This window comes from Lissotriton helveticus, chromosome 11 (genome assembly GCF_964261635.1).
Source record: "Lissotriton helveticus chromosome 11, aLisHel1.1, whole genome shotgun sequence".
Taxonomy (NCBI): domain Eukaryota; kingdom Metazoa; phylum Chordata; class Amphibia; order Caudata; family Salamandridae; genus Lissotriton; species Lissotriton helveticus.
In genome coordinates, this window is record NC_136072.1 from 376545481 (window position 1) to 376565369 (window position 19889).

A 19889-nucleotide genomic window follows, 5' to 3' on the forward strand; every position below is an offset into this window, starting at 1 on the left:
CTCTGTGGGTGTGTGTGTAGGGGGGCCCTGTGTGTGTGAGGGGGCTCTGTGTGGGGGGTTCGGTGTGGGTGTGTGTGGCATTTGCGAGAGATTAAGCTATTGGCATTGTAAAGGACAATGCCATTTATTTATCAGTTTTCAAAACGAACACATAAATAAAGAAATTGTCATTTACAATGCCAATAGCTCTAACTTTTCCAAAGGCAAAACCGTTGCATTGTAAATGCTTGTTTCTTTTTACAAGTAAAAACACGAGACACTGATTTATTAAGTACGATCGTGTTATTTGGCATGCAGTAACATTTAGTTAACCCCTTTAGTTGCCCTAATACTTGGTTTTGTATTTCTTTTCTATAACTACATTGTTGTTTATCAATTCCTGATACAACAGAGTGGTAGTAATTCTGGTTTCACCCTTAAACTTTGGGCATGGCTTACTTTAGTTGCATGTTGGACGGCCAAGAAACTTTTGAATTTGTATGTGGGTAATACAAAGGTGTTGGTTTTAGGGGATCATCCATAGACTTCCACCACTGTTTGGTTGTCAGTGGGTTTTGAGGCACCTCCTGTCCCTGTTACATTTACCAAAAATGTCAATGTTACTCTCAGTGATTATCTTACCTTCAGTCCGTATGTCAATAAGATTACTCCCTTTTGAAGAGCTTCAGGAAATGTCTTCCTTGTTGCAAAATAGAAGGGAGGAAGTTTATCATGTAGGCAACTATATCATCCTGTTCAGATTATAGGAATGGAGTCTTGTTTGGTTTACCTAAATATATTATCTCTCACCTTCAGATTGTGCAAAATGCAGATGCCACTTCTGTTGCTTAAATTACTTCAGCATGCTTCCTATTTGGACCTGTTTCCCAAGTAACCAGTCAATAGATGGATCTGGTTTAAGACACTTTGCATGGTACAAAGAGCACTTGTTGGCACTGTCCCAGCCATCTCAGCTCCCAGATTCAGTCCTGCATTACCTCTGGTATGCCATGTTCCTCCTCTCATGACTTTTAGGCTGTGCTCATGTCCCACTGCACCAGAACAGGTAGAAGCTCTTTCTTGGTTGTGGCACCTTTTTCCATCAAAGTTAAAAGACTCTGATCATACATGTGCAGGGTTAGTGGTCTGTCTATGTGACCGCCGGGAGCAGCACAATACAGTGATGTAACTAAAGTTTAAGGGGCTCCCCTGCAATGTACACGGAGGGGCCCCCGCTCATGATTTAACCTGGATTGCTCAGTCCTAAGTACTGGGCTGAGGGGGCCCCCTGCAGCTCGAGGGCCCCCCTGCACCGCAGGGGACGCAGGAGTTTGTGTTACGCCCCATGGCACAATATAGCTACAACTATTGGGATTGCCATTGCTTGTTTCTTCTTATGACAGAATTACGTTTTTAAAAAGCTGTGCAGCATTGCTATTATAGAAGAACAACCAACTTATCTTTCAGGTATCAATTCCATTGTATCATAAGCATCTGCCTAAAAAGGTACAATATTTGAACAGCCCTTTTTCTTGGACTCCATTACTTCTACGTGACATCACTATGAACGAAATAAATTCAATAATTCTCATCACGTGCACATAGCTTTCGATCTTATCATCTGAAATTTGAACATATAAATAAATCCATTAGTACTTTAAGAGTTAATTTAAAGGAAGACACATTAAGTTGATCAGATTAAATGACTTAAAAAGTTTATATGAAAGCAAAATAATGACGTCACTTGGAAGGTTTTCATTTAGGATTAGCTTAATATATCTAAATATATATATCTATATATATATATATATACACATATATATAAATATATAGATGTATATGGAAAGAGAGAGAAAAACATATAACATATTTACATGATTACATTACTTTGGAGACAGACTTATCTGGTTTTATTAATATAATTTATTGAATAAAATGTCATAGTCAACATTTGTTATGGAAGGCATTCCCTCATGTTGTTTCTTTGTTTTATCTGTCATTAATATTATCAATTATTTAACATGAATTAGGAATATGCAGTATCCTATTTTTAAGATAATTAAATTATTGACATTATTAATTTTCTCGCATTTATCTCACATTATTAGGGTTAGCATTAGGGCTAGCGTTACTTAATGATTTGGTTAGTGTAGAAGCAATAGTGCTTACCAGAAAAGTTATGCAAAGGTAGCATATTTTTAACATTTAAGAAGATGCAGTGTGTGTCACACGCACAAAAGATCGCAGGTGGAATTAATTCTATTCCTATGGTCGTACCTCTTTTCTACTTTAGCTTTCTCTTTCACAGTTCCTGTTTCCATACATCCACATTAATCTTTTTCCGTCCTATATTTCGTCCTCTTCTCCTGTGCTAACTTTTCTTTCATCCATCCTTCTCTGCACTTTTTACTCTACACATTGGAATCCTCCCTCATCATATCAGATGATTGGATTGAATGCCACTGTAAATGTGCATAGCTGATTTAAAGTATAGTGAACCCCCATCCATCGCCTATATGTAGCATTCCATTCCTGAAGTGAGGACGGCCACCTCAACGTGCCTTATATCCCTAAATGATTTGAACAACGTACAGGAACACCCATTGGTGATCTGATAGAGACTTCTAGCTGCAGATAACTTACCTTAGAATTATTCCCAAAAGTAAGACTGGATCTGGAAATTTTTCGTGAGCAGTACCCCTGAGCGCCGGCGTCATCCGGCTCTGCGTGGTATCGTCTGCACCGGAAGTGACTTGCGCAGTGCCTATATACGAGCCAACCCAGTGTGCTAACGTCAGTTTTCTTCTTTCCGCACCAGTCAGCGCAGATCCAGTGAGCCACCCCCAGTTAATTTCTGACTGACCTTTTTTGACTTTTTGTCGAAGTTTTTGGAGATTTTTCTCCTGGTGTGGCTGGATGTCAACTAGGCAGTGGTCAGTGTGCTTCGTAGCTTCGCACACCTGGCTTGGAAAGTCGCAAAAAGAAACTGATATCAGAGCGTTGGGCTGGTGCTTATATAGGCACCGTGCACATCACTTCCGGCGTGGACGACACTGATGATGACACGTGGAGCTGAACGAGGCCACCTACCAGCACGGAGGGATTCTGCTCATGAAACATTTCCAGATCCAGTCAGATGCAATTATCAAAGGCAAATTACTTGTTTATTTGGTCTATAGTCTTCATGCCACAAATAACCTTAATACATATATGTTTTTTCTGGATCGTGATTTTGAAGTGCTCCTTGATTTGTAGGACGTAGAAGGCCCCCCAGTGAGGATTACTCCAAAAGTTTGGCTTGTTCCAATATCTCAAGAAAGACGTATATGTCAGTTCCACTTAGAATGACTTATGTGGAAGATTCTAGTACACAGCTTCCATGGCGGCAATGTTTAAATGAGGAAGAAATGCCCGATGGTGGTAAAGGAAGTTCAGTTAATTCTTTTGTAACATAGTAACGGCAGCTTGTGCACCAGACTTTGGGAAAGTCATGCTGCAACATGGTGAAATGTGTGAGCTGTGTGGGCGTACAGCCAATGGGAAAAAAAGGGGGCTATTGGCATCCTTTACTGCTAATACAGCATAGAATGGTGTGCTATTGACCTCCTTCAATCAGCAGCTCTTTCTCTCTCTGTGTAGCACAACGATGGACAGTTCACAGTGATCCAACTGGTGGGAATGCTGAGGGGTATTGCTGCGGGCATGAAGTACCTTGCTGAGATGAACTATGTTCATCGGGACCTGGCCGCTCGCAACATCCTGGTCAACAGCAATTTGGTGTGCAAGGTGTCTGACTTCGGCCTCTCGCGATACTTGCAGGATGACACGTCAGATCCCACGTACACTAGTTCCCTGGTGAGTAGCAGTTTTTCTGTCCATAAGTGGCTTTCAGCAGGTACACTGAAAGAAGAGAAAAGTGCCCTATGCATACAAAGCATGCCACTGCATCCAATCTCACCAACGAAAGGGAGACAAGGAAAGCAGACAGTGGAAGGTAAGAATGTGTAAATAATGGCAGCATTTAATATTGGCCATTCGATCGCGAGTTTGTGTAGTCTAGTGACTCTACAGTAAATGATGTTGCATATGTAAGCCTCTAAATCTTAACTACAGTAGACTGGTGAATAGTTTTTAAGAATGCTATCATTCAATGTACAGAGAAGCCACAGAATTTAAAGTATTGGAGAAAATAGGCAACGCTCCAGTTCAAGTGGAATAAATGTTTGATCCCCAAGCCAAATTATATTTCACTCCACTATGATGGTAGCATATGGCTATCTGTGGTTCCCAATGTCATCAGTACCCTGTATGCAGCACTAGCCGGCATATCTCGTCCACCAGTGTTCAGACGGGCCAGGGCAAAAAGGTTGTAAACACAATAATGCATGTGCTACCCATTCTGTGAACGGGTGGAATGTGTCAACATGCTAATGAATGCTTATACTCCCACATGCCTCCCTTCCACAAGCACTGTGTTTACAGGAGTAACTTGAAGCTACCTGGTGATACAAGCAACTTTGTTGAGTCTAATCCCACATTCATCCACCAGACAACTCTATATTTTCTGATTACAGGCAATAGTCATGTGAGGATTCCTCAGGTAAAGGCAGTGGCATGGTTAAGAGAGGTATTTCCAAGCCCACAAGATGTGGTAATCGCCATCCTTCATGGGTCCCTTGACCAGCAACAAGCATGTAATGAGGAGCAATGCCCCTAGAGCAGTGCTGCCTTCTCTACTCTACCTTTCTGCCAATTCAGCAGTATAATTCTGCTACAAAATTTGGAAGAGGAAAGGGATGCCCTTTAGACCCCTTTCTCTCTTTTAATTGTGGAAAATGTTTTTAAGAGCTGGGCAGTGGTCCAAGGGTCCACTGACAAGTCTCAGAAAAACGTTAAAATATTTTTTTATAAAGCAGCCTCAAGCCCTTTAAGTAAATTGGGCCGCTTTGAAAAAAATGTTTTAATTAAAAAAAAATGCTATTGTAGATATGGGGGTCTGCTTCTGCTTGCAACCACCATCCCTGTTATTGTATCCAATCATGGTACGTTGTAATTTGAAACCTATCAAATGAATATTAATTGGATTGGCTGGATTGAGATCTACTCTGGTTTGGAATTATGTAAACTGTCTGTTAGTACATAGGCCAGCATAAATGCTGGTTACAAATTATGACCAGTTTTTGGGAACAGTATTATAATCAAAGGAAAGGCAGATTATCCCTGAACTCCCTCGATCATCCCAATGCATAACTTGAAACCTACAAATAAACCAGCTCCTAAGAAGAACCAGGTAAGAGAGACATAATAAACCTTGCAGTATTCTCAAATGTTAGCAGTAGCAGTGACATTAGTTCCTGTGACACAAAACAAAAAATCTACATATACAGCCTGATTCATCAATCTCCCGTTTTGCGAGCCCCTAATAGCGATTCATAACGAATCGCTATTAAGGACTTGCAAAACGGGATTCATGTAGGAATTGCATAAAGAAATGCGATTCCTACACATTCCTTATTTGCGATTAGCTAATTGCTAATCGCTAATAAGGAATAACTCCCCATGCATTCCTATGGGCCTACATGCATGGGGAGTTATTTCTTATTTGCGATTAGCAATTAGCTAATCGCAAATAAGGATGCGATTTCAAGGGTGCAGGGGTGTCCAAAGGACACCCTGTAGCACCCCTGAAATGTAATCTACATTGGTGTTGCGCACACACATGTCCAAAGGACATGTGTGTGTGTAACATGCAACTTAGAAAAATGCATTTAAATGCATTTTTCTAAGTTTTTGCTATTTACCGAGAGGTCTGACCTCTCGGTAAATAGCGGCCCAAAATTGCAATTTCGCAATTTTAAAATACTTCATGAATTGCATTTAAGGAATCTCAAATAGAGATTCCTTAAATTCAATTCTTCGCAAATGTGCGAATTCTTAAATAGCGAATTTTGCATTTGGGATGATGAATCCCAAATACAAAAATTGCACTCGCAAAAGGCAAGATTCTGAGAATCTTGCCCTTTGCGAGTGCAATTTAGCTTGATGAATCAGGCGGATAGTGGCGTTGCAGTGTCCACCTCCCAAAGCCTACTTTCTGATCCACAAAATCCAAGTAAATAGATAGTAGAATTAGTATGTCTACTCACACAAAATAGGAGCGCCACAGGCAGAATTAAAGAAGTTCCCAGCAAGAGAGACCCTATATGTTTGGTTCTATACATTTGGCCCTATATTCCGGATTTTATTAACCGTTTTGTTTCTATATGAACTGGTAGTTCTTTTTTAGATGGCCATGGGGCAGTAGTTTCTGGAGAAATCCCTAAAGACACAAAGAACTCAAGTGATCTCAAATGATACGCCAGTTGGTTCAATCTCCTTAAAATATTGCCAAAGGAATCAAAGTACATGGGGGGGAGCAAAGGGAGGCATTTGTGGACGGATGGGCATTCCTAATTACAAGTGTATCTTCGTTATTAACTTTTCTTTCTTTCTTGTTACCTACTTGTTTGTTTCTCTTGTTTTCTTTTGCCCTTTCTCCCCCCTGTCCTCTCTTTCTTGTATTTTTCCCTCAATGTCTTCTCCGTTATTTTACTTTCTTCTTTTAATTCATCCTCTCTTCCTTCCTATAATTACTGTCTCAGGAGTCCTTCTTTCTCTTAATCTTTATCGGTTTATTTTTTGTCCTAGGGAGGTAAAATCCCAGTCCGGTGGACCGCTCCTGAAGCCATTGCATATCGTAAGTTCACATCTGCCAGTGATGTTTGGAGCTACGGCATTGTCATGTGGGAGGTGATGTCCTTTGGCGAGAGGCCGTACTGGGACATGTCCAACCAAGATGTAAGGATCTTCCTCATAACGTCTGTTGAATGACAATGATTTATTGTAAGACAGTGTTTTCTTTCACAATATTGGCCTATTTTGAGGACTTAGGCTCTTATGTATGAACATACTTCCCCATAGACACAGAATGGATTTATGATACATCAGAACTACAGTCCCATAGAGAGGTACTGGTTAGACGTTAGCTACAAAGGCACTGTCACACACTCATGGCCTGGTAGGTTTGAAGGTGGGATGAGTAAGTGAGGCCTTTTAGAGTGGAGTACATGAAGACAATACCTTCAACCCATTGTTCTGGTAGAAAGGAAGGTGTGAATGCATTATCCTACATTCACCTCAAGGAAAGCGGAAAATACAAGGGCAGTGTCCACTCTTCTGACCATGTTAGTATGGGAGAAGCCAGAGCAGTGTCCTCTGAACAGAGCGTTGTAAGGCATGAGGGTCGTGTGTTTCACACATGCACTACTACCGTAGGAGTTATTATGGCAGTGTCTTACACACGCAGCCCTTGTGTTGTCAAGGCACGATCCAAATGCAGGCACTGGTAGTGGGAGCAGAGGCCATTTTCACAAACAGTAATTGCTAATTTGAGGTTGCCAGGGCTCCATCTCTCATAGTAGTTGCGGCAGTGAAATGTGTAATAAAGTGTTATATGGTTTCCAGTAGGAAAGGCAGGACTGTGTGTTAGGACAACTTTAAACCTGAGTACATGGACTGAGTCCATCTACACTATGAGAGACTGTAGGCCCAATTCCTAGCTAGCTCAGAGTGCCTTGCCCAAAACTCTAAATTTCTGGGGTGGCAGCTGATTTTAGCGACCTCAAACATGACACTCTGATCCCTAAGGGAATTGTGGAAACACATCTTACCCCTTTTGTTGTTTACTTATGCATGCCCAGTAAACACAAGGAAAATATGAATAGAGTTTTCAATACTATTATTGAAACTATTGTAATCTTGCAAAGAAAGAATGAGCTGTGATTATTAGGCACATAAAACAAAGCAAAGTAACCAGCATTATAAACATAGTGGAAATATTGAACAGTCCAACCATGGCAGTCTGATTTATAAATATCTACAAATCACTACTCCTACTCTGAGAGCATGTGGGTGTACTCTCTGCATGATCTCTTAGGTGAACCTGAGACCCCATTCCTGAATGACGTGGTCTGGAGTTGGATTGGCAAACCCATATCTGCAGGATCAGAATGGAAGATCAGCGTTAGCAGAGCTGCATGTCGAACACAGCGTTAGTTCCAGATCCAACATGGCTGGAGTGCCCCTCTGTCCAGTAAAGGGTCAGGGCATTGTTTATATAATAAACTACTGTGTTAGAGGTACAGCTCTGATATAGTGATGTGTCGAGATGTGAGATGCTGTCTCCAAGTGGGCAAAACAAACCCTAGGATATCTCATTCTGTTCTTAGTATTTAACAAAATGTACAGTCAGTATAGCAGGAAAGGCTTTCTAAAAGCAAAGCAGCAAGTACAATGTCTTCTTAGAATAATATTGTGTAATTAAAATATGCCTAAAATAAAGTAATCTAAAAACATATGAAATGTAAACATAAAGGAGAACCGAAGTGTTTTGTTATGTTATTGGCTCTTGTGTAGCGCAGAGACTCGCGCCGCAGGAGTATGTCTGCACTTTCTAATACACAGTGGAATTAAAACAGCCAAGTTTTTAGATGTTTTGTAAAATTGGGTAGGTCGGGCAGGATTGGATATGCAGATGGAGTTTGTTCTGGCTGAGTGGAGCAAGATAAGAAAATTAATGACCCCTGAATTTAGTCGTGCAAATGTGAGAGATCCCGAGGAGTTCTTTGTTTGTGGACCCGAGCAACCAAGAGGGTTGTTAGTGGAGGAGCCTGGAATAGGGATAAATGGGTCGGGAATACCTTAGTGCTTTGAAGGTCAAGCAGCAAAGCTTGATGATGACACATTTTCTGATGGGCAACCAGTGTAAGGCCTTTAAAGCAGGTGTGAGCCAAGTGGGTCCAGAAGGACCTTACTACGAAAGCACTTTCACACTTATATGAACTGATAGGGTGTGGCGTAAAGTATAGAGTCAGTGCCACCTGCGTAGTTTCAGGTATGGTGGGAAAATCTCAGGTAGTTGGAAGGAGGGAGGCATGACCGAAAAGACATTGTGTAGGTCCTGGTAGGATGGTCAATGCAAGGAGAGGGTTGTGCACGGATAGGTTGAGAGATTTGTATTACTGTTCCACACACAGGCTGTGGTAGAGTGATTAACTTATCAGGAGTAACTAATGTAAAGAAGTGTCCGAATGTGTGCCCCTGTAGTGTATGTCTCACAGAAGTGCTCGCAGCGGGACTAGTGCAGATTGTATGCTGTCAGCTTTTGGACTCTACCTGTGTCTTCCTGCAGCAACTGGATGATGACCCAAGTTGCACCCCTGCGAGGGGAAGCCATGACAGGGGGCTCAATATGCCCGTTCCCAATTGTGCAGTTATCATAGAGAAACAAGATGCTGCATATAGAGTAAAAGGCTGGCTGTCTTAACATCAGGTGCTCTGTTGCTTCATTGAAGGTCCAACTCACCTTGAGCTGGGTGTGTGTTCAAGGGTGTGCATGCGTGATTGCTGTTTCACCTTTTTTATGGCTTTTGTATGGGTAAAAGGGTGATTTATTAGCTCTGCCCAGCTTTGCATCCACTATTTCAATTGATAGTTAAGGTTTTTGTGTGTTTGATCGTCTGTTACTCATATACATCACTTTAATGGTAGAGTGAGGGGATGTGTTCTCTTCATATGCTCATTTATTTAGGCCTCCACTCAAACCAAGAGGATTTCACTCTGCTCATTCACTTAATCTCAAGTGAAGGAAAATCCCCTGTGAGTATGCTTGTTACCAGTGAAAGAAAAAAAGGCAGCCCCCCCCAAAAAAAAACCACTTTCATCTGATGTGAAGCAGAAGGCTAAACTAGATCATGACATTGAATTCAGGGGTTCAGAGGAAAATTACTGAAATTTATTGTGAAATGCATGGCGGCTAACTAACTCATGGAGTGAAAGGCAAGACGGGCACCACCATATAGCGGAAGTTAGAAACGCTGTTACCCTCAACATCCATCCTAGCTGATCCAGTAGAAATACTAGATATAACTTGGGATCAGCCCCGACTGTGCCTGGACCATATTTAGCCATTCCACCTGCAACACCAGCATCAAATGCAGCTATGACAGTGAAAAGAGTGCCCATAGCTGAGCCTCAACAAGAAAGATGAACCATGAGAGACTAGGGATTCGGAGGTCCTAAACAGGAAATGGGGGAAATATGGATGGCCTGTCAACCCCTTCTACCAATACTACTTACACTAACAGCCTTAAAGCTCCATATCCAATTGTAATGTTGCAATCCTCATTAGCAAGTCATGGTACGCTTTCCAACAGCCATCCCCGTTCTTCAACCCAAGTTATAACATGATTCAAGTTCAACTACAAGAAGCACAAAATGTCTCACGGAGACTTTTATTTCACTGATAAGCCCAAAACAAAAATAAGTTTGGAGAAATTAAGAAAGTAGGGACAGGTGCCCCACTTAGGAAGGCTGATTCATAGGGCAGGGCTCTGCTGTTCAAGAATCTCCCAAACAAGAGGAAAGACAGATTACCCCTGAAATCAATTGGGCATCCCAAGACAAGACTTCAAACCCACAGACAAACCAACCCCGAGGGAGGACAGACAAGGAGAGGCAAACAAAACCATGCAGTCCTCTCAACCTTTAACCCCAGCAGCAAGTAAGAGATCTCCATTACTGTCTCAAGAGTGGGACCTAGTAGTGGTCACACCTCAATAACTGTGTCGACATGTTTTGCGCCTGTGTTGGTCATAGGGATCCGGGGCAATTCATCAGGACAAAAAACATATAATGGATAAAATACCCCACACTAAGCGGTGCCTTTTCATGCTACCTACTGTGTGTGAGTTGTATTGTTCCGGGTCCGACCTGTACGGAATTAGAAAGCATTGTAGTCAAAATATTAAAAGCACTGGTAGAGTGGTTGCTGTTCCAACAGTGAAATCCCTTGGTCAAAGTTCACTCCTATAGTACACCAATCATGTGTAGTATTATCTGTGCTACAAGCATTAAAAACAGGAGTATGTAATGGTGCATTAGAAAATGATCAACAGTATGTGATAAGTGACACCAGACGTTTGTGTGCGAGCACGGTGTCAATAGGCGCACAACCATGGTGATAACTCGGCATAGCCATATCACTCACCACCAGCCTCTGCACCTATCATATATGTTCCTTGCGATGCAAATATCGAGGGGCCACCAGTTTGTGTATGTATTTCCATGTATGTCATAAATGTCCATATTGTAACGTTGTACTGTACGATTATGATGTACGCTTCATCCAACAACAATGCCGACATATGCCCATGAGAACCTTCAGGTGGAGCATAGTACTATGTGGCATTTGCAAGTTGTATCTAAAACAACCAGGTTTTCATGCAAGATGCGAGAAACAAATACCATCTTGAAGCATTTCTGTATTTTTTTTTGCGAGTTTATATATGATAAATTTCACTCAGCTAGACTCTATGAAACAATATAGATAACACTTGAGCCAGCATCGATGTATGTTTTTAGATTTCACGGATGCCTTCCCAAGCTGATATGGCGAACCACTGAAACTGGGCCTAATCTAACATACATATCCCAAAATCAAAGAAATAAGATGTATGTGGATCGCAAATACCAGGCTACAGTGTTGTTGTCCTCTGTTGACATCACTATGCCTACTCACTCTTGTGGGTTCTCTACCATGATCATCATCCTGAGTCTTACTGTTGATCATTTTCTAATGCACAATTACATACTCCTGTTTTTAATGCTTCTAGCACAGACAATACTACACACGATTGGGGTACTATAGGAGTGACCTTCGACCAAGGGATTTCACTGTTGGAACAGCAAACGCTCTACCAGCGCTTTCAATATTTCAACTACTATGCTTTCTCTTTCCATACCGGTCGGACCCAGAACAACACAACACACACACACACAGTAGGTAGCACGAAAAGTCACCCCTCAATGTGGGGAAGTTAATCCACTATATATTTTTGTTTTTTGTCCTGATGAAGCACCCAGGATCCCTATGACCAACACTGTCACAAATCAGGTCAACACATTTATTAAGGGGTAGCTACTAGTAGGTCCCTCTCTTGAGACAGTAATTGGATTTCTTTCACTTGTGCTCATACTTGTTGACTACCCAGGTTCCTTCGAAACCCAGAGGTAGCTCCAACCTATCATAGGGTTTTGTATCCCTAAAAGGGTATCCCTGTCAATAAAGCTTTGCGTTGGAAACTCCCTTACCAGTTTTAACTTGCACATTACACCCCATGTCACAATGCACCTCACTTGCACTCATCTATACCGCAGCCTTGAAAAATATCTCTGCTAATGCGACCCTTCGGGGTGGTGCTCAGGCCCAACGAGGAGCACCACTCTATTATGAAGCATGACATCCTCTAGGGGATGTGTGAGGGCACCATAAACCGTCCCATTGACTGTCCACACTCATTACCCTGACACAGGCTCTCTACACACTCTGAGAAATCTGGCCTTTCTTATTCTCTAGTTTTACCAAGGAACACCAGCCCCATCATTGAATTTTGCAATTGCCACTAGGAGCACGGGCTTCTGGACCTCTCGAACCAGCTGCCTGTCCCCCTTGAACCCTGTCCCCTCTGAAGGGGTTTCTTATTTGAAACACCAATAATAAGTGCACAGAGCTGATTAATTGGGAGACTACAAATAGAAATGTCAGGTCTAAAAAGAATCCTTAATGAAATAAGCAAGGAAACTCAGACAAGACTGACAAACATAATTCAACCAAGACTAACATCAACACCAACCGCATGCATCTACCGACTGACGATAAGGAAAACAATACTGCCCTCGATGAAATTAAATTCCAGCATTTGTAACACACACAGGTACCTCGGGAGAGGTGTACCGGCACTGGGGGCCATCGGGAAGATTAACCGAGCTATTGCCCAGAGTCACATGGTGCTGCGCTAACCTGCCGCAGGTGCTGGGGATCGAACCGTGAACCCCGTGGTCTGGAGTCAGGCACCCGGCAGCTGCACCACACCTCTGAGCTGCCTTATTCCAAATCATGTCTGCACAACACAATTGATCATGCCACACAGTTAGAATTGAAAGAGATAACCATGAAAGGCAAGCAAAGTAATGAGGAATAACAAGTATCCTCTCACCAGTGGCACTGCAAATAAAAGGGCCAGTGTCCAGATGGAAAATGGAAGGCGGATATAGGTCAACTTCCTGTGAGGCTTACTGAGTCGACCCAAAGGTCTCAACTGAAGTGCCATCCATCATTGACAACATGGATCATTCACAGGAAGAGATTGAGAGAAATCTGGTCATTATTAATGTGCATTTGGTCGCATCACCTCAGCCACGTTAGCAGCTTAAACTTTCTCATGCGAATCAAGATATTGGCTGCATCTAAACTGGATGTTGACTGAGTAATAAGCAAACCTTTGCTAAAGAAGAGGCAAACACTGCAAAGTGAAGTGCAGTCTCCTGTCTGGAGCGGCTGATGTTAATCTGGCCTGTGTTTAATACCAAATCTGATGTCGCCATGTGGTTCTGTGATGTGAAGCCCTTGTTCTCACGATCGTGCCCCATGCAGAGCGTGATCAAGCCCAGCGCAAGTATAGAATTCATAAGAATTTTTCATTAAAATATATCAACACCGTTGAAACCTTCTTACCTGTGCCCCTTAGAGTAACTCTAAGACTTTTTACAATTAAAAATCCAACTCACTCTTTTTTCTCTTCTTCCATATTCAATTTTGAGATTGATTCTCAGTCCGGCCTCCAGTTACTTTACATCAAGTATTCCCCGAGCACATTTTACTGGTCTCGATGTTTCAGTCCTTTTTGTAATGGTGAAAAGAAACAATTGATTGTTTATGTCACACTTGTCCAAACATATTATTACCATTGTGTTATGTTTTTACTGTATGACACATATTTCATTGCATCAAAGGCCAGGTGGCCGAATCGATTTTAAAAACAAATTGAATCAATAAAGTGATTGAAAAACGGTCACAAATAGTTCCTATATGATTCGCTGCGAGTCAACCACGTGCTCCTAGTATATGAGATAACAAATATTAGTTACTTTTGTGAATGCGGAGTGAACCAGCTAGAGAGAAATTCCACAATAAGCTACTGTAGCACGCACAAAAAACATGGAAACAAGAAGGCACAGCCACACGAAAACAGAAGAGAGAAAGGTACTATGAGTCTCATGCGGAGAAACATCAACTTTTCACAGACATGGACACAATTACAGAATGGGAGACTGGAAATCAGGTGGAGAAAATCTGTGAGAAAGGGGCTATTGGATGCAGAGAGAGAAAGAGCACATGACAGGATGAGAGACAGGCAGCTAGGCATTAGCAAACACAGTCAAAGAAAATAATACACATGGGAAATTCAAAAAGAGTCTGACATAGTCACGGGCAGGGCTGGACTGGCCGTAGTGGGCACTGGGCGTTTCCCTACTGGGCCGCCAGAGTGGGGGCCAGTTTTGGGCTCCAGGAAAGCCTACCAGAGGGCTTTGGAATGCGGATTATGGCCAGTGCATGTGCGCCTGGCGCGCGCTCGCCATTTGCTCCCCCCCCCCATCAGACTTGAAAGGAAGCCGATCGCACCCCACCATTTGTTTGAGCCTTGGCATCAGACTTCAAAGGAAGCCGCTCCCCTGACCCCCCCCCCATCAGACTTCAAAGGAATGCCCTCCCGAACTTGCTGGCCTCGCTCTCGTGAGTCTTTATTTACTTGTTTCCTATTTCTCCTCAATCCCTTCTAAGTTCTACCTACTCTGGCTTCACTTCCCCCACTCTCTCTTGCTTCCTTTCCCCACCTTTCCTCCTAACATTCCATGTTGTGCTGTTTATGTTATGTTGTTATATTATACAACGCTATGTAATTTTGTGACACACTTGTATGTAATGTTGATTTGTGCAGCGCTGCCAGTATTTCTGCTCCTACACAATGTTAGCTCCTGTTCCCTCTCACCTTCCACTCAATCACCCCTCTCTCTTTTCCATACGTCCTCTGCCTACTTTCTCTAACTTCTCCGTTCTCTCCCTTGCACTTTTATTTTCAGTCCGTCACTCACTCCTTTCATCTCATCGCCTCTAGCCTCATTCTTTCCTCCTTATTCATTTATGTTTGTCTTCCTCATCCCAATTTTCTGCTCTTCGACTCTCCTTTCTCACTTAATCTTGCAGTTCCTCTCGGTTAATTTCCTCGGCGCTCTCCTGCCGCAGTCCTTCTTTGCGGTCGTTCCTTGCATTGACTACCCACGTGGCATTTCCTTGCTTTCCCTCATCTGTTACTCCACTGCTTGTCTGCTGTCTTTCATTCTATTTCCAGCTGTTTTGTCTGTCCCTGTCCTCTGTCTTTTGTGGCGCCCTGCCTGTTCACTCCTTTCTCTCTCCTCGTAATGTTACCTCTCTCTGAGTTTTTTTCTCCTCTGCGATCCCTCAGTTCCTTCCTGCTGTCTCCTCCCCCCGTCTTCTACAGGTATGTCTCTCCCTTCTTCTCCGTCCACCCCTTCTGTCTCCTACAGGGCTGCCCTCTCCCAGCTCTGGGTCCTTAGCTGAGCTCCATTCCTTCTCTGCAGTCTTTCTTCTCTCTACCGCCCACCTTGCCTCTCCTCCCCCTCTTTCCGGTGTCCTCCACTCTGTCTTCCCTTCTCTCTCCTACGGATCTGTTCTCTCCCAGCTCTCTGTTCTTCAAGGTGATTTTACTCCCTCCCTGTTGTCTTCCTGTTTCTCTCTCCTTTATGTTGTCTTTCCCTGTTCTCTTCCCTCTGTTGTGCTCTGCACCTCCTCTGTTGTCTTTCCTTCTCTTTATCCTCTTAAGCCTTCTTCAGTGCTGTCTCACACCCCCTCACCCTCACACCCCCACACCCTCGCACCCCTCACACATCCCCTCACCCTGACTCCCCCTCACCATCCCTCACCCTCACACCCCCTCACCCGCACACCCTCACACACCTGCACACACCCTCACCCTCACACCCATCACCCTCACACCCCCTCCCAATCACACACCCTCACCCCCTCACACACCCTCACCCTCACACCCCCTCACCCTCACCCCCTCACCCTCACACCCCCTCACCCTCACACCCCCTCACCCTCACACACCCTCTCACTCACACACCCTCACCCTCACACCCCCTCACCCCCACCCTCACACCCCCTCTCACCCTCACACACCCTCACTCATCCTCACACTCTCACCCACCCTTGCACCCTCACACCCCCTCACCCTCACACCCCCACATCCCCTCACACACCCTCACTCACACACACCCTCACACACCCTCACAACCCTCACACACCCTCACCCTCACACCCACTCACCCTCACACACCCTCACCAGCATAGCATAGCAAAACATAGCATAGCATAACAAAACACAGCATAGCATAGCAAAAAAGCATAGGCTAGCAAAGCATAGCATAGCATAACTAAACAAAACATAGGATAGCAAAACAAAACATAGCATAGCATACAGCATCACTCCGCACCACCACAGGATCACTCAGGGGCACCGCAACATCACTATGCGCTAACACAGCATCACTGAATGCTACAGCATCACTCGTTTGCCATCACAACATCATTCAGCGCTACCACAGCATCAAACTGTACAACCATTCAACAACACCTGGTTCAAATATGTTCTCTCAATGTTTCAAGCTTTATTACAAATGTAACAAAAAGATGTTAATATTTCACTTCTGTTCTTGGATTTTCGTCACAATAAAATACACTGAACATAATCTTCACAAATACAAAACTTTAAGCTATTGCCATTATAAATTACAATAACTTTTATTTAAGTATTAATTATTGAAAAAAAAATTAAAAGCCATTGTTATTTGTAATATCAATACATGTAAGTCACGTAAATACAACACATATTGCATTACAAATGCTATAGGTGTCGCAATTGCGAAAGTTATAACTATTGGCATTGTAAATGACAAAGCTATTAATTTCGCTATTTTCAAAAACAAAACATAAATAAAAAATGTGTCATTTACAATACCGATTGCTCAAACTTTCCTAATGCGAGACCTATTGCATTGCAAATGCTTGTTGTTATTGGGGCGGTTTTGCAGCATAGCTGCAATATCGGCCCCCTCTAACAAAAGTGGCAGCGGTGAGATGGGAGGGGTGCTTCCAACTAGCACCCCCTCCCCCGGGAGCTGCCCGAGCTGTTTGCAGGGCCGGTTTTGGTTCTGAGTACAGCCGTGGTCACAGAGACACACTTATTAATGTAAAGAGAAATGCAACATAGAGAGTGAAAGAGACAGCCACAATCAGAACAAGCATTGAAAAGGCCTTTAGGTCTGGGATTAATGGAACAATACCATCACACAGGAGTGGGGAAATGTTGTTTTCATGTGAGAACATTAAAGCCTGCCCCCTGCCATCTTGGAGTCGTTTTTAGTAAAGTAAAACAAACAAGTTCCCTTCCTTAAAGGCTTCCTGCATGCAGCAGCATCGCACCTCTTCAAAGTCCTAAAGAAATATGACCACATGACCCACACCCTGATGGAACTCCAGTGGCTGCTCTTGCTAACCTTTAACATCTTTAGAACCGTCATGTACAAAGCCGTCGCAACCAGCACCACTGCTTGTGTGGCTGGCAAACTCACCATCTCTTTAGGCTTTCGGCACACCTGTTTCCAGGACGTCATAAGACTGGAGATGAAGTGCAAAAAATAAAAATACACTAGATGTCAGGCCTTGTCCATCTGTGCACCCAGAATCTAGAACTAAATCCATTTATTCATCAGCCCTGCTCCATTTCAGAAAGGGGCTGAAGACACACCCATTTGAAGAAGAGTAGATCAAGACTCATTGCTCTATGCTTATACGCTGTGGGGTTCTTAACAAAATGTGAACACCTGCACAACAGACCAAGAGAGCTAGCAAAGTCCTTGCGTGCATGTATGTAATTTAAAAAAATGTGGGACAATGTCGTGGCTAACTACAGTTTTAATAAGGATTTTCTGAATACACGGATTATACCAGACAAAAAATGAATATACCAAAAAGAAATGGTTGAGTGTGGTTTTTAGATTTAAAATAGTCCCAAATGTGTGGGAATGCAAGCGGTACATAGGATGTGAAATGATAAAAACTACCAACAGCCTAGCGAAGAGAGAGGAATTATCCTGTTAGATGATCGACAATGACACACAGGTACTCACCTGCCAACACGCCGTGAGGGCAACGGCTATCATCTCGCCCCCCAGGACCGCCGTGAGGGAAACGGCTCACACTGCACGCCGGACCTACCAGCAGCAGCGGGAGAACCACAACTCCCTGCTGCCCCGGCTAGCCTGTGACACGGTAGACGCGCCCGGAGGCGCTTGAAATCAGCGGAACGCCTCTCGCCCCGCGAGTCGCGCGCGGAGGCTGCCCGGGAGAAGACCGGGACATGGGCGGGGCAGTCTTTGGCAGTCCAAGGCAGAAGGAGGCGGGGCGGGGCCACCCCTCTAACAACCATCATAAATGGGTAAGCGCAAGAAAGCAACTAACTGCGAGGAGGAGGGGAAAAATTCCAAAATGCCTAGACACTCCAAGTCTATACTGTCCTATTTATCATCTGCGGTGGGGGTTCTTAGCAAAGAAATTGAGAATGCCGAACAAGAACTGGGTTTGACAGCCCCCTGCTTGGTAGAGTCTCCTTCCACTGAGGCTACACGCTCAAGCATCCAGGGTTTACTGTCCAATGCACCCCCCATACCACTGGAACCCGTGGTGACCATCTTAACTCACCCTACCCCCGCGGCTCCACTGACCACCCCAGCTATCCTGCAGATGACCCAGCGCCGCGTCCTCAGCCGGCCGTCCAACCTTCAAAGCGGGTTAGGGGGAAAAAAACAACAATGCAAGCGAATTTATCGCACCCCCTGATCCCCTTGCTGACCAACTGGAGGCACTCTTCATGGCCAGAATCGAGCCGATGCTAGTTGGGATAGCAAAAGACATTGTTGACACACTGAACACATGTCTGTCCGGTCTCCTCAAGAAATGCTCACTGTTGGACAAATTAATTAACTCATATTCTTCACTTGCTGAGATGCCTAAGAAATGCCCAGTGACACACAGCCTTGGTAAGACAGAAGGGCCAAGCTTAAGCTCTTCAGCCCCTGGGCAGAGGAGCCTGGGCACAGTCCCTGGTGTGCAGTACCCTTTGAGTGCTCCCTCCTTACGTCTGGAAAGTACTGCATCTCTCCTTTCCTCCCCGTTGCATCCTACCACGCCACACAATAGGAAACCACTACCGAGCAAGTTTAACTTAAGCTTGCCACCGGCAGCAGCTCCACTGGTCGCAGTGTTTATAGGGGTGCCACCGCTCAACGAGGGTGAGAGGGAATCCACCACCGCCCTATTATCTAAAACGAAGACTTGGTGTGCTGACTCATGCAGTGGGAAGGACTTTTCAGGCTCGCTCATCTTTGCAAGGAGGGTGGGTTGGGTTGGAAAACAACCAAAGACTACTCAGGGGGATTGTGTGATCATAAATTTCAACAAGGCCAATGTGGCTGATAAACTTTTTTGGGATGGCTCTGCTATAACAGCAAAGGACCACGTGAGACCTGTCCCCCTGGGTTTCTTCTACCCCCCCCCCTAGAGCGAGTTTACCTCAGTCATCGCCATTCCATCACGGGTCCATCATTGAACCAACTACCGAGGGGGGGAAGTATTGTGGGTCCTTTTCAATCTTGTGTCCAGAGGGCAGGGGTCGCCTTATCGCCAACTTACACTCAGGCGGCAGGCGGTGTAGCAGCGGGCAGCGGGTTAGTCTCTAGTAATCGTTATGCACTCCTATCAGGTGAGGAGGGTATGGAGGGCATCAATTGACCATTAGGCCACAAACAGACTCCACTAACTGGACTCTCTTACCGGGAGGAGGCCACAGCATGCAAACTTCTCAGTTGGAATATGGCAGGGATCAAAACCAAAG

General features: G+C 44.0%; 1 protein-coding gene across 1 annotated transcript in view; it reads left to right on the forward strand.

Moving 5' to 3' along the window:
• Positions 1-19889, forward strand: part of EPHB1 (EPH receptor B1) — a 956362-nt gene that overhangs the window by 916556 nt on the left and 19917 nt on the right. Inside the window, exons 12-13 of the mRNA XM_078665818.1 lie at positions 3619-3834; positions 6667-6816. Coding sequence (XP_078521944.1) covers positions 3619-3834; positions 6667-6816 — 366 coding nt within the window. The remainder of the gene's footprint in view (positions 1-3618; positions 3835-6666; positions 6817-19889) is intronic.